This window comes from Procambarus clarkii, chromosome 10 (genome assembly GCF_040958095.1).
Source record: "Procambarus clarkii isolate CNS0578487 chromosome 10, FALCON_Pclarkii_2.0, whole genome shotgun sequence".
Classification (NCBI taxonomy): Eukaryota; Metazoa; Arthropoda; class Malacostraca; order Decapoda; family Cambaridae; genus Procambarus; species Procambarus clarkii.
Window position 1 is genome coordinate 38,639,708 of NC_091159.1, and position 16,187 is coordinate 38,655,894.

The 16,187-nt window shown below is 44.2% G+C and overlaps 1 protein-coding gene across 5 annotated transcripts in view; it reads left to right on the forward strand.

Annotated features, from left to right (window-relative positions):
* LOC123745405 (uncharacterized) overlaps window positions 1-16,187 on the forward strand; it is a 37,189-nt gene that overhangs the window by 12,016 nt on the left and 8,986 nt on the right. For 2 of the 5 annotated variants that reach the window (XM_045725934.2, XM_045725942.2), the window contains exons 3-4: window positions 3,969-4,039; window positions 15,384-15,538. In XM_045725934.2, the coding sequence (XP_045581890.1) occupies window positions 3,969-4,039; window positions 15,384-15,538 (226 nt within the window). Of the gene's footprint in view, window positions 1-1,211; window positions 1,298-3,968; window positions 4,040-8,048; window positions 8,139-15,346; window positions 15,539-16,187 lie in introns of those variants that run through there. The other 3 variants (XM_069321883.1, XM_069321882.1, XM_045725951.2) reach the window with 3 other exon arrangements.

Below are 16,187 nucleotides of genomic sequence, written 5' to 3' on the forward strand. Positions count from 1 at the left end.
ACAGAGAAATATGAAATGAGGTGAACGTTTCGGCTTTGTTAAAGCCTTTGTCAACACCAGACTGACTCAAGTCAGTCAGTCTGGTGTTGACAAAGGCTTTAACAAAGCCGAAACGTTCACCTCATTTCATATTTCTCTGTGGATTTTCCGCATATATATATATATATATATATATATATATATATATATATATATATATATATATATATATATATATATATATATATATATATAATATATATATATATAAATGTGTGTATAAAAAATATACACACATCTTTGTCCCCTCCTATTTTGACAGTGTAAGATAGCTGCTATAAAAACTAGTGTGTTATTAAGCCATTAATCACTAAGGGTGATTAAGATGCTTTCACAAGCTCAGGTTATAGTTACATCACATACATTGTATAAGTGATGCATTACATAGTCAGTTTTGGGTACAAGTCCAGTATATCATCAAGTGGTCCAATATTCATATAGTATTTACAGAGTTCAGCATACCTCAGCCCCAGGGAAGGGGAGGGGGTGAGAGGGCGTAAGTCAGTCAATATGGGACATTCTACAATATAATGTTCAAGTGAGTGCATCTTTTCTGTCACAAAGTTGACACATTGTGTACTCGACATTTGGGTTTTGAGAAAGCTGCCAGATACGTGTATATATCAGGTGTATTCTGGCCACTATACCACCACATTGTCGAGTTCTTGCTCTATTAGTCCCATATATAAATGTATCCTCACGATATTTATCATAATGTTTAATGTTACAACTTTCAGGTCTTTGTGAATTTGTTAGGTTAGTAAAGTTTTCATCAGATATTTATGTATTCTCTTTTTCACTGTTAATAAAACTCCCATATTAAATTATATTAGTGGTCTGCTACAGGCTGTCTTTGCAAGCATATCAACAGTGTCATGCCTTGAGATGCCAACATGTGATGGTATCCAAAGGAGTTTAATTTCAAATCTGTTTTCTTTAGCAGCTAAAACATTTATTCGAATATCACTGACTATTTTCTGGGTGTTACTATGTGCGATCAACACCAGGCGTGCACTCTGCGAGTCACAGTATATAAGCCCACTGTCTTTGTATATATGCTGGTTAGCATTGTAAATGTGTGGCCACGTCTGTGGTAGAAAAAAAGCAGCCTAGCCAGACCGGTTAAGCAAGGCCGCAAACAACACTTAAGGAAAAGTTTGAGGTTCATTATGGGTGAAGGAGTGATTGTGTTGCGTGGAGGCAGTATCACCACCGCTGTCACACCTGCACCACGCCACCTTCTAAGTCTTATGCAAAGGTTCGTTACACTTCAGTTTCTCATTATATTTCACATGTTTTGTATTTACAAAAATTGTTGTAAATGAAGCTGGCTTGAAGTAATGAACCAGAAGTATATATACATATATTTTGTATTATTTATTTATATATACAAGAGTTCCCACATTCTTGTACAGCCATCAGCACGTGCAGCGTTCCGGGCAGGTCCGTAATCCTAATTTTCCCCGGAACACGACCCGCCAAATCGTTTAACAACCAGGTACCCATTCACTGCTGGGTGAACAGAGGCTAAAGTTAAAGATTTGTGCCCAGTCAATCCTCCCCGACCAGGATACGAACCAAGGCCAAAGCGCTTGCGAAACGCCAGGCGAGTGTGTTACCAATGAGCCACGGGGACTATAATACTGATCTATTCAAACAGCTGAGATTTTATCAGGTTTTGACACTAATTTTTTTAAATAAATAAATTATACATACATACATACATATATATATATATATATATATATATATATATATATATATATATATATATATATATATGTATATATATATATATATATATGTATATATATATATATATATATATATATATATATATATATATATATATATATATATATATATATATATATATATATATATGTATATATATATGTATAATTTTTCTAATGTATATATATATATATATATATATATATATATATATATATGTCGTACCTAGTAGCCAGAACGCACTTCTCAGCCTACTATGCAAGGCCCGATTTGCCTAATAAGCCAAGTTTTCATGAATTAATTGTTTTTCGACTACCTAACCTACCTAACCTAACCTAACTTTTTCGGCTACCTAACCAAACCTAACCTATAAAGATAGGTTAGGTTAGGTTAGGTAGGGTTGGTTAGGTTCGGTCATATATCTACGTTAATTTTAACTCCAATAAAAAAAAATTGACCTCATACATAATGAAATGGGTCGATTTATCATTTCATAAGAAAAAAAATAGAGAAAATATATTAATTCAGGAAAACTTGGCTTATTAGGCAAATCGGGCCTTGAATAGTAGGCCAAAAAGTGAGTTCTGGCTACTAGGTACGGCTACTATATATATATATATATATATATATATATATATATATATATATATATATATATATATATATATATATATATATAATGTGTGTGTGTGTGTAAATCACGAAAATTAACACGTTATACAAAAATGTGACAGTGTCAGACAACGGAGGAAGAATTGAAACAGAAATTTCCTTAAGTACTTTCGTATATTAATACATCTTCAGAAGGAATGATTTACAAGTCAAGTATTGGACATATATATAGGCAGGAGAGAGAGGTGAAGTGAGGTGAGGTACAATGAAAAACGAATTGTAATTAGGTGGATACAAATAAGATGAAAAATAAGATATAAGATCAAATAAGATATATATGTGTGTGTTAATGAAATAACTAAACAAAGGCGGCAGAGAGGGTGCTAGGTGCTAGTATTAGTATGTGTGGCAGTGGTGGTGTGGGTGTAAGTAAAGGTCCAATACTGGTGGAGGTTTTTAATTTTGAATTTGCATATGTGAAAAATATTTAGGATTTTTCTTTATCTATTTTCTATCATTATATATATATTTTTATATTATCTATTTATTATCTATATATATTTTCTATCGTGTTTCTATCGGATCTCATCTCCCCCCTCCTTTTTTCTAGTGTCGTCAGGGTTCAGTTCCTTCAGTCGCTCTTCATAGCCTAACCTCCCAACTCGTGTGTGTGTGTGTCTGTGTATTCACCTAGTTGTGCTTGCGGGAGTTGAGCTCTGCTCTTTTGGCCCGCCTCTCAACTGTCAGTCAATCAACTGTTTCTAACAACTAATATTTTTTTCACACCCCCCCCCCCCATCACCCAGGAAGCAGCCCGTAACAGCTGTCTAAACTCTCATGTACCTATTTACTGCTAGGTAAGAGGAGCATTAGAGTTAAAGAAACTGCCCATTTGTTTCTGCCTGCGCCGGGAATCGAACCCGGGCCATAGGATTGCGAGTCCTGTGTGCTGTCCACTCAGCTACCAGACCCTTAAAACTAATACGGATAAGGATATAAGGATAAAAAAAAAGTGTGTGTGTGCACGCAGATACTGTATATCTAATTAGTAGGCCAACTATGTAAATCATCTCCTGGGTGCAGCTCCCAGAAACTGTAACTCAAAGATATCTTTTCACTGCTAGGTGAACAGTGGCATGAGAAGAAATGAAACACTGCCAATTTGTTTTCACTGTGGCCAGGATTCGAGCCCTCTCCATCATTCCCACTCTCTCCCTTCTCCCTTTCTCTCTCGACTCTGTCTCTCACCACTCCTGCCGACATGACCCGTCAGCAGGCAGCCGGCCACGTGCCTCCCTCAACCCTGTACTGCACACACCCGGGAGCTGGTGTAGGCCGCTTCCAGCAACAGCTGCCTTGCCCAGGGGGTGGATATCTGGCCAGTCACCCACTGGCTGACATGGGCACATACCCGACAGGAATCAGGGGCTAAGTTGGGTGAGGCTGGCCCCAAGTGTCTGGTCTCCATCCTCGAACAGATTAGCAATATGACAGACATTCTAATTTATATATATTGATGTTGGTGCTTTATGTGTTAGTTTTGGGTGAGGTGTGACTTGTGATATTAGTGCCTTGTCCTTCAGGGAGTGGCGGTGGCGGCGGGGACTTTCTCGACTCTTTCTTCGACACCGTGGACGCCGGCAAGCAGACTCAGGTACGCTCACCAGCACATTACTCTATGTGTGTGTGTGTGTGTGTGTGTGTGTGTGTGTGTTTGTGTTCTGTCATATATACCTGTATTTGCTGTCATTACTATTATTATTATTATTTACTTATATATGTATCATGGATACGTATGGCGCCAAGAACTGGAGAACTAGAGCCTCCTGTTGTCAGGTGACATGTATCCTGTCATGTATACTTGTATGCGCCTCTGTAGCAGCACTACACTGAAACAGTCCTCAAGGATACTTACTCAACACTACACATTACACAATAGTGGTGTATAATGTTCACCATAGGGGGTGGACGAGTCTTACATGTAACACTACACATATACCATGGGGGAGGGGGGTTATTTGGTGTATTTGTCCAAATATGTGTCACATTAACCAGTAACCGCCTATTTCGTTTATAAATCATAATTGTTCCAATTTTAATGCATTATTTTGAGTTTAATCTGGAATTGATATTCTCGTATTTCTCTCTACTGTTATGTAGCCCTTTACTCATTTACTTGCATCATACTAATACTGTATATCATTACTGACAATGCAAAATAATGTCACTGATATGAACTGCGTTTTGCGTGTTCACGAAAGTTTCTCAAGTAGTTGGAGAATAACACTTGTGCAAATTTTACCAGCGCGTCTAGATATATATCCTAGTAAGTGCACATATACTATGTCAAGTATTCTCTTAGAGTAGAGTGTGTGTCATAAGGTAGGCGGTGTTTCCCACCAACAAGGTAAACGTGAAGGATAACATTAGTACTTTTACTTTTAGCAACCATCCATATCACCAGGACAACACCGCTCCTGTGCCAGGTAAGTCCACTACGGGCTCACCATAGCCCGTGCTACTTGCCCCGCTCCTGTGACAGGTAAGTTATGGGCTCACCATAGCCCGTGCTACTTGCTCCGCTCCTGTGACAGGTAAGTTATGGGCTCACCATAGCCCGTGCTACTTGCCCCACTCCTGTGACAGGTAAGTTAGGGGCTCACCATAGCCCGTGCTACTTGTTCCGAGTAGCTGAATCTATAACAACAACATCCATATCAATCCTAGAACTAATAAATCCTAGTTGTGAGGTTAGACAGGCAGCGCAAGGTACCACTACACATGCTTCTCCACCAGACCAGGCGGCACCCCGCACTAGGTGTTGGTACCAGGCTCTCCAGTGAGCAACAGCCGGGGGTGTGACCTGACCTGCCCTCGAGCGAGTCCCCTGGTGACACAAGGGGAGACTAGTGCTTGTGGCACTCTAGTGCCAGTGTACTCAACACCCGCTCCAGGCACCGGTACTTCCAGACGCCAAGTCTTTACCATTGTCACTCTCGGCACGTACAAGTCGCACGAATATTCTTATTACCTCAAGCTTTTCCACTAGACCTGAGGCGCCAGCAGACCTGTGGCGCCAGAAGGACTGGTACCGGCAGACCTGTGGTCCCAGCAGATCTGTGGTGCCAGCAGACATGTGGTGCCACCAGATCTGTGGTACCAGCAGATCTGTGGCGCCAGCAGACCTGTGGCGCCAGCAGACCTGTGGCGCCAGCAGACCTGACGTGTCAGCAGATCTGTGGTGCCAGCAGACCTGTGGTGCCAGCAGACCTGTGGCGCCAGCAGACCTGTGGTGCCAGCAGACCTGTGGTGCCAGCAGACCTGTGGTGCCAACAGACCTGTGGTGCCAGCAGACCTGTGGTGCCAGCAGACCTGTGGTGCCAGCAGACCTGTGGTGCCAGCAGACCTTGTGACGCCAACAGACCTGTGATGCCAGCAGACTTGTGGTGCCAGCAGACCTGTGATGCCAGCAGACATGAGGTGCCAGCAGACATGAGGTGCCAGCAGACCTGTGGTGCCAGCAGACATGAGGTACCTGGAGTCCTGTGGTGCCAGCAGACCTGTGAACCCCAGGTCGCTTGTCAAAGATCCATGAGAGAAAGAAGGAAGAAAGAAGAGAGAGAAGAAGAGAGAGAAGAAGAAGAGAGAAGAGGATAAGATAAGACCAAGCTGAGACACGATGCCTAGTGTCCCTTGCTGGTGTCAGCATCATTGCATGGAGCGTAATTGCAAGACAGGACCCTTTGCCTTAACTGGCCGCCGCTACTGCAAGCATGTTGCTCTGTTGAGTGATGCCCCCTGTGTCGTGCAGACTTGATGTGGCTGTCAGAAGTGGCTCTCTGAAGGAAGCGTGCTGGAGCAACTGGGAGGAAAAAAGTAGGATGGGATTTCTACGGCGCCAACTATATGGAGGTCTCGGAAACTTGTAGTCCCTATAGCTGTGGCCCAATGTACGTCTCTCATGGTGACTGACGTAGGGCCAATTACAGATCAGCTGGGACAACCGAATTCCACGGTCCTGTGCGCAGTACAAGAAGTAACGGCTTCCTGGTTGGCCAAGTCGTGCAGTACGTTAACGACAGAGGCAGTTGTGTTGAGGAAATGTGGTACAGGACTATCTACAAGACCGGGCAGTGACGTCGTCCAGCCAGAGACAACGGATGTCGGTCTACGTACTTAATCTTTAGAGTAGGATGTTGTATATTTGTTTAGCTAGGATGTATTTTTATGTTGATAAAGTTGTCGCTCACAACCTACTTGCTTTATCAGCGTTGCACAAACTTTATTTTAGGGGAGATATAACACCGTAAAGGTGTTTTGTTTAGTTTGAATTTAATATTTACACAGAGTACATGAGTCACAGACAAGTTTTGAGAGGCGCCAGGTTGGCGGCCCCTAGGAATTAAGAAACTCACACCTCTAAGCGTTAATGACCTCAAGTCGACCTGAGGTCAGCTCGTGCGAATTTCACCTTGCTTCTGCTAATCTGATAATTGTAGCCTGATACCCGGGTAGGTCCGTCAAACAAGCCGACGTTTAAGGAGTGGCTTGGCAGAGGGCCTGGGGCTATCTACTTGTGGGCGGAGTTAGCTAGTTGGTCCCCAAATAAATACTCGGGGAGCTGTAGATTCGAGAGGAATAAGCAATAGGACAATAGAGACAGCACAGCAGAACAGAAGACAGCAGCCGAGATAGGCTGTCAGCCGGATGGAGCTGGACAGTCTCTGTCAACTGCAGACCCTCTCCTTCTCCCCCCCCCCCATCCCCTCTCTAACCAGCTGTATGCAGATACTTGGTGAGTTGAACATGAAAGGTGACTTATTTCGTGTACTAAGATGTGTGATCTCTAGGGACAGACAGCTGTAGTGACGCAAAGTTCTGTGTGGCGGCTCACATTGTTTATCTGGACATAATGAACCTTCAGTTCGCTGGCTTGAATTCTGATATTTATCATGCTAAATAAATACTTGATTCACTTACTTCTAATTTGATTTTAATTGTGTTCCCGAGATCTTGGGATTTCTGATATAATATGCAACCTAGAGTGTAGAGTGCTCTTGAGTTAGGGACTAAAAGATTCTTGCATGGAACATGGTTCCTGTTGACACATGCTAATAACATCTTTAGATACACTATGACATGGTACTAGATGCCAATGGAAGACAAACAAAACGCTGATGTAATTTACACAGATTTCGCAAGAGCCTTCGACAAATGTGACCATGGTGTTATTGTACACAAATTGCGTTCCAAAGGAATTACTGGAAAAATAGGCAGATTGACTACAATTTCCTGACTAACAGAACCCATTGTGTAATAGTCAACAATATAAAATCCGGACCATCAACCGTGAAGAGCTCAGTCCCCCAAGGGTACTGTGCTTGTTCTTTTAAGACAAACAGTAGACTCAGTCAGCCTCTGCGGGGCATAAGAAATTATATCAACCATATTGTTTATGAACTCATTCCAATTCGAGAAGTTAAGGTTATTATTCAATATTTTACTCATCAATTGATCGGGTTCAAATACCAATGTAATTTCCATTCATTTTGAATAGGAATCCAATCACCTTAAAGTGATAAGTCAACACGAATCTAATTTGGTTAATTATCTTTGAAAAGTGGTTTGGCAACTAAGTCAAGGTCAGCCTCTCAGCTCGAGACGTGAGTTTCAGTTAGTGTGGTCTGGGGCCGCAGCAGGGCAGGACAGGTCCCTCCCTGAGACTAGGTCGCTACACCTGACCTGGGCTCTTGGTATTTAAAGTGAAGTTTTTATTTTCTTCAATTGAGATACAGTTCTGGTGATCCATTTTTTATAATTGCCTTAGATAGGAAGTTTTCAGTTAGGGAGTATTCTCCTTTTTTTATAACTTTTACGATTAATAATTGAAGTGATCTCTGTTGTTTAGTGGAATTGTTCCTCCATTTATGCTACCCCACACCGTCACCAGGGCTGGACTGAGGCTACGGCAGCAACTTTCGCCAACATTAGAGTCTTTAATTAACGGCGGGTAGTTAGGAGGCAGATATAAATTCTGGCCCCTGTTACAAGACAACGGGTGTGTCATAGATGGAAACAACATGTGTGTCATAGATGGAAACAACGGGTGTGGCATAGATGGAAACAACGGGTGTGTCATAGATGGAAACAACAGGTGTGTCATAGATGGAAACAACGGTTGTGGCATAGATGGAAACAACGGGTGTGGCATAGATGGAAACAACGGGTGTGTCATAGATGGAAACAACAGGTGTGTCATAGATGGAAACAACGGGTGTGGCATAGATGGAAACAACAGGTGTGTCATAGATGGAAACAACAGGTGTGTCATAGATGGAAACAACAGGTGTGTCATAGATGGAAACAACGGTTGTGGCATAGATGGAAACAACGGGTGTGGCATAGATGGAAACAACGGGTGTGTCATAGATGGAAACAACAGGTGTGTCATAGAGGGGAAACATGTGTGTCATAGATGGAAACAACGGGTGTGGCATAGATGGAAACAACGGTTGTGGCATAGATGGAAACAGGTGTGCCATAGATGGAAACAACGGGTGTGGCATAGATGGAAACAACGGGTGTGTCATAGATGGAAACAACGGGTGTGGCATAGATGGAAACAACGGGTGTGTCATAGATGGAAACAACGGGTGTGTCATAGATGGAAACAACGGGTGTGGCATAGATGGAAACAACGGTTGTGGCATAGATGGAAACAACGGTTGTGGCATAGAGGGAAACAACGGGTGTGTCATAGATGGAAACAACAGGTGTGTCATAGATGGAAACAACGGGTGTGTCATAGATGGAAACAACGGGTGTGTCATAGATGGAAACAACGGGTGTGGCATAGATGGAAACAACGGTTGTGGCATAGAGGGAAACATGTGTGTCATAGATGGAAACAACGGGTGTGGCATAGATGGAAACGAGTGTGGCATAGATGGAAACAACGGTTGTGGCATAGAGGGAAACATGTGTGTCATAGATGGAAACAACGGGTGTGGCATAGATGGAAACAACGGGTGTGGCATAGATGGAAACAATAGGTGTGTCATAGATGGAAACAACAGGTGTGTCATAGATGGAAACAATAGGTGTGTCATAGATGGAAACAACAGGTGTGTCATAGATGGAAACAACGGGTGTGTCATTTGAAAAGATTGTTACTTGACACGCTACCAAAGGTACAATTATTATTATTATTATTATTATTATTATTATTATTATTATTGTATCAAAAATCATTTGGGGGCTGATAATAATTTTTTTTACAAAATCCAATAATAATTTGTATTCTTTTAAAAAAGGAGATATACGGAGTCAGTTGGTGGCTAGCCGACCCGTCTCTGTCCCTCAGCACCGACAAGGCTGAGACACACACACACAGACCGCAGGAGATAGATATACAGAGAGAGAGAGAGAGAGAGAGACAGAGAGACAAAGACACAGGCAGAAGATAGACTAGGTCGACGCTGGCACGACTGGGTACACCATCTTTATATAAGAATGTTTCTCTGTCCAAAGTTAAGAAGCCAGATGCCTAGTGCTATCCTCACCCAACTTTGCAGGCGGAATGGTCCTGGGTACAGGCCGGGCATAGGCTGGTTAGGGTTGCCAGAGTTCAAGGGAGAGAGAAGATAGTGCCGCAGGCTCATACAGACCCACATAACTAATTTTTACACTGCTTACCAGGCACCCCCTCGTTAAATATTTGACAAATAAAAACTGTAAAACTATTTTTTGTATATAGTAATTTAAAAAAAAATTATAAACTGAACGTGGTCAAATTTTCTAACCATCACACTTTGCCTGAAGTAGCATAAAACAGACGATCCTCGCAGCTTCTAAGGCTTTCTCAAGACCAGAGGAAGTAGTCAACATGGACGCTCCGCCTGATGGTCCTGCACAGCTAAATGACCCACAACTCAGCCCCAGACTGACAGCCGCTTCAGGGTAGCACTCAACTCTGCAGCTTTCAGGGTTATCGGCGAATGTACCTCCCAGAGGTTAATTTTGTGTTATCCTTGCGATAACATGATGTGCAAGGTGCTCGACAAAATTGTGCAACGAATTACTTTAACGATTTTCAGCAAACATTCATAACCATAACCTGGCACATGCTTCCTCCACGAAGCCCGCGGCAACACTGACGCGTCCCAGGCCAGTGAGACGTCCCATAGCTCCTTGGGACGACACCAGCCCGGATACGACCCTAGAACACCAGGCCAAACACCAGGCCGGACACCAGGCCAGACACCAGGCCAGACACCAGGCCGGACACCAGGCCAGACACCAGGCCGGACACCAGGCCAGACACCAGGCCGGACACTAGGCCGGACACCAGGCCAGACACTAGGCCAGACACCAGGCCGGACACCAGACCGGACACCAGGCCAAACACCAGGCCAGACACTATTATACTCATCAGTATGAAGAGCTACCACGAACGTCACACGAAGACCCAACACAATCACCAACACGTTGACAAAAGGTGTTAATTGAACTGAATTGGGTGACGCTATTAGCTGTGCACTCACAGGTAGTGAGGGAGGCGTGAGGGAAGGTGTCAGGTGAGCACTATCTCATGAGTGATGATGATGAGAGCGGGCACACCTGGGCCTCCGCCACCTCACCTTCATCCTCACCTCATTCTCTAGCAACACCAATTTGCTAACCACTTGAGTGTTTCGTTTAGAATGATAGGCTTTATGTTTACGTTTATAGGTACGTTTACTGGGATGTGTGTCAGCCTGGAGTGTGCTGGGATGTTGGTCAGCCTGGAGTGTGCTGGGATGTGTGTCAGCTGGAGGCCCACTCCGACCAGTAGACAAGCTATCCGCACTGCAAATGGGACTACCTGCATTGGGAGGGGCTACCTACACTTCTATGAGGACTACCCACACTGGGAGGGGCTACCTACACTTGTATGAGAACTACCCACACTGGGAGGGGCTACCTACACTTCTATGAGGACTACCCACACTGGGAGGGGCTACCTACACTTCTATGAGGACTACCCACACTGGGAGGGGCTACCTACACTTCTATGAGGACTACCCACACTGGGAGGGGCTACCTACACTTCTATGAGGACTACCCACATTGGGAGAGGGCTAGCTACACTTCTATGAGAACTACCCACATTGGGAGAGGGCTAACTACACTGTGAGAGGAGTACAACCTGCACTGAAAGAGGCGCTGCTTTCATTAGGAGGGGAATTACCTACACCAGGAACTATCTACACTGGGAGTGTGGTGGGGGGGGGGTACTACCCACACTGGAAGGGGGCTTTGTGATTTTGTTCCTGGAATGGTTAAACTTTTCCCACTCTGGATCCATACCTGCTAATGTATTTCTTCGCTTCATAAGATGAATAAAACATTCTCTTTGACCAAAGTGCAGTTGTGTATATGTCTTAACACTCTCACTGTTCACTGTGGTTGTGCTGTTGTTGCTGTGGTGTGTGACGTAAATATTAGTCAAGGTTGGGGGGAGGAGGGGGAGGGAGATGGGGGTGCGGGGCGGGGTGGGGGGGGTATGGGGTGTGTTCTTGGGAAAGTGGGAAGGGTGAGGGGGGGGGGCAAGGGCAGCCACGAGTTCTTTGTTCAATCCGTTGTGGTTAGCCTTCATGGCTCGCTCAGACGCCAGAACCCTGTCACTCAGACGCCAGAACCCTGTCACTCAGACGCCAGAACCTCGTCACTCAGACGCCAGAACCTCATCACTCAGATGCCAGACCCCCGTCACTCAGACGCCAGAACCTCGTCACTCAGACGCCAGAACCCCGTCACTCAGACGCCAGAACCTCGTCACTCAGACGCCAGAACCTCGTCACTCAGACGCCAGAACCCCGTCACTCAGATGCCAGACCCCCGTCACTCAGACGCCAGAACCTCGTCACTCAGATGCCAGACCCCCGTCACTCAGACGCCAGAACCTCGTCACTCAGACGCCAGAACCCCGTCACTCAGACGCCAGAACCCTGTCACTCAGACGCCAGAACCCCGTCACTTAGACGCCAGAACCCCGTCACTCAGACGCCAGAACCCTGTCACTCAGACGCCAGACCCCCGTCACTCAGGCGCCAGAACCACCTCACATAACACTCACTGACGCATACAACTGTCATTTGTCAGTGAAGGTCCAACCTTGGAAAAGCGCCACCTCACTGCGACCACCTTGTGCTGCTGGAGTGTCGGTAAAGAGGCTGTGGTTACACCCACCTCACACCCTCATACGTTACAGAAGTTCTCGCGGCCACTTTCAGTGCAACCCTTTGCTTGCACACTAGTACATGTTATGTATTAAATTCACTTGCATACAGTTGCGACAAGCATTGAATATGATTACTGTAATAATTGTACTACATCAGTGATTGTTTCTTGATTACTGTGAAGGGGAGTTATCAGCAAGTATCGTGTGTACATCAATTGTTCTTGATGCTTAGTTGACAGGTGTGGCCAGGTCCCCAGGTGTGGCCAGGTCCCCAGGTGTGGCCAGGTCCCCAGGTGTGGCCAGGTCTCCAGGTGTGGCCAGGTCCCCAGGTGTGGCCAGGTCCCCAGGTGTGGCTAGGTCTCCAGGTGTGGCCAGGTCCCCAGGTGTGGCTAGGTCTCCAGGTGTGGCCAGGTCCCCAGGTGTGGCTAGGTCTCCAGGTGTGGCCAGGTCCCCAGGTGTGGCTAGGTCTCCAGGTGTGGCCAGGTGTTACCTATGTATTATGCTTGTATGTCTGCTGTATCAGATGGGCCATTGGGCTACATCGGATGGGCCAATTGGGTGCATCTGATGGGCCAATGGGCCTTCTGCGTTGTCCAAGTATTGTACCTCACCTTACTTCACCACTCTCTCCTGCCTATTTATACCCATCACTCGATCTGTAAAATGACCTTCTGAAGATGTATTTAATATACGAAAGTACTTAAGGAAATTTCCTGTTTCATTTTTCCTTCGTGGTCTGACATTGTCACATTCTTAATCACGTGTTTATTTTCGTGATATACACACATATATATATATATATATATGTCGTACCTAGTAGCCAGAACGCACTTCTCAGCCTACTATGCAAGGCCCGATTTGCCTAATAAGCCAAGTTTTCCTGAATTAATATATTTTCTCTAATTTTTTTCTTATGAAATGATAAAGCTGCCCATTTCATTATATATGAGGTAAATTTTTTTTATTGGAGTTAAAATTAACCTAGATATATGACCAAACCTAACCAACCCTACCTAACCTAACCTATCTTTATAGGTTAGGTAGCCGAAAAAGTTAGGTTAGGTAGTCGGAACAATTAATTCATGAAAACTTGGCTTATTAGGCAAATTGGGCCTTGCATAGTAGGCTGAGAAGTGCGTTCTGGCTACTAGGTACGACACACACACACACACACACACACATATATATATATATATATATATATATATATATATATATATATATATATATATATATGCGAACAAGCCTGAATGAGTTTTCAGTTGCATATATATATATATATATATATATATATATATATATATATATATATATATATATATATATATATATATATATATATATATATATATAGTTTCACCTCACTATACGATTAAATTGTCGTTAATTGTAGAGTGCGCTGAAGTATAAGGTCGAGGTGATTGCTGTCTAACTTCAGTTAATGGTCATCTAACGAGACTAATATCTTCCCTCAGGAGGGGCATTAAGCATCACTGAATGTTTGATGTTAAATTCATTTGAGTGTTAATTACTGAGACCAGCACTTGGGTGTATCCTCAAGTGTGTGATGTGTCCTACAGTCACTGGTGTGTGTTAGTGTGACGTGTCCTGCAGTCACTGGTGTGTGTTAGTGTGACGTGTCCTACAGTCACTGGTGTGTGTGTTAGTGTGACGTGTCCTACAGTCACTGGTGTGTGTTAGTGTGATGTGTCCTACAGTCACTGGTGTGTGTTAGTGTGATGTGTCCTGCAGTCACTGGTGTGTGTGTTAGTGTGACGTGTCCTACAGTCACTGGTGTGTGTTAGTGTGATGTGTCCTACAGTCACTGGTGTGTGTTAGTGTGATGTGTCCTACAGTCACTGGTGTGTGTTAGTGTGACGTGTCCTACAGTCACTGGTGTGTGTGTTAGTGTGATGTGTCCTGCAGTCACTGGTGTGTGTTAGTGTGATGTGTCCTGCAGTCACTGGTGTGTGTTAGTGTGACGTGTCCTACAGTCACTGGTGTGTGTTAGTGTGACGTGTCCTACAGTCACTGGTGTGTGTTAGTGTGATGTGTCCTGCAGTCACTGGTGTGTGTTAGTGTGATGTCCTTTACAATGTCCTGACATATTCCGGAGTGCACAACCTCCACAGTTGTACTTTATTGATATACTACGTTAGTAGACTTCAGAGTGTCACAGGTTATTTTCTTTTCCATACTGAGGGAAGCCGTACGAGGTTTGTTATAATAAATGATGGAACAAACCCTTTCTAATATATCCCGTATCGCACTTTCATCTTTGTTATTGGCATGAGTAAATGTCTTGTTATAATACACTGTAATGTGTTTCCTTGGCGGGCCCATTATCCCGTGTGTGACGGTGACTTAGCCAGCTCGTCATCTTAGAGTATTAGTTGATCACTAATCCACCATTGTTGATCTACAGTTGATCACTATATAGACGTCTTGGACTTAATTTGCAAGGAGGAATTAAGCAACGGTGTTTGCTGGGCACACATGTTGCATGTTCTGAGGGAGAGAAAATGGGAGGGAGGAAGGGAGAGAGAATTAGTGGAAGGGGTGGGGTGGGGGGAGAGGAAATTATACAAATATATTTCCAAATTTGTAGTAAAATTGTTATATGCAGTCCTCCATGTGGGTATCACCGTTCACTTTGTGTTCCATCCTTTCCCTCTTGCAAGCTCCCTCCTCTCCTCCATCACATGCTGGAGATGCTCACTACTCTCTCATCTCCAACAGCTGCTGGAGATGCTCACTACTCTCTCATCTCCAACAGCTGCTGGAGATGCTGCACGTGCCATTGCTGCACGGAGGAGTGCAGGAGGTGCTGCTGTTCACCAGCTTCACCACCTCCACCGCTGCCTCCTTCACCCTCGCCTGCTTCCTGCTCGCCCTCTGCTCTGGCCTCCTCGAGATGCTGCGACTCCTAACGTGAGTATACGGAGAGTGAGGTGGGTGGTAGACGGCTGTGTGGGGCGAGGGACGGGGCAACACTCACTTCTATGTGAAGTGAGTGGAGATGAGTATGGCGTGTACAGTACTGTATTAACTTTTGTCTCTAGCGCACATGATCTATTAATAATGGCATCAATAATACACAACCAATATATACAAGTACTGCTATATATACCTCAAACGTGTACGTATACCCCTCAGATAATATACACCTGCCTCTGCCTCTGTTTTTCTACACTATACATGTGCCTCTGACTGATGTTCTACACTGTGCATGTATATGTACAGTACAGGTGTACAGTTAGTTTTTAGTTAGTTTAGTTCATTTATTATGCACCCCATACCCATCTTGTGGGTGGTAGTGGAAAGGGTTACAGAGGCACATAATGGGCTCAGGGACTGAACCCCACAATTCATTTAGCTAAGCAAGTTACAATCTTGATGAGCTAGTTACAAAATTCAGTATAAGTCGTCACATCAACAATGGGTTCGAGATCGACCACAAGTACAGTTTCTAAATTAAGCAACTGACATATGTGGAGAGCTAGTGTCACAATTGATATGTTTGTCCTGCACACCGCCCCCCATCCAGTGGGCAGCGGTGGATAGGATACAATCACTTAGT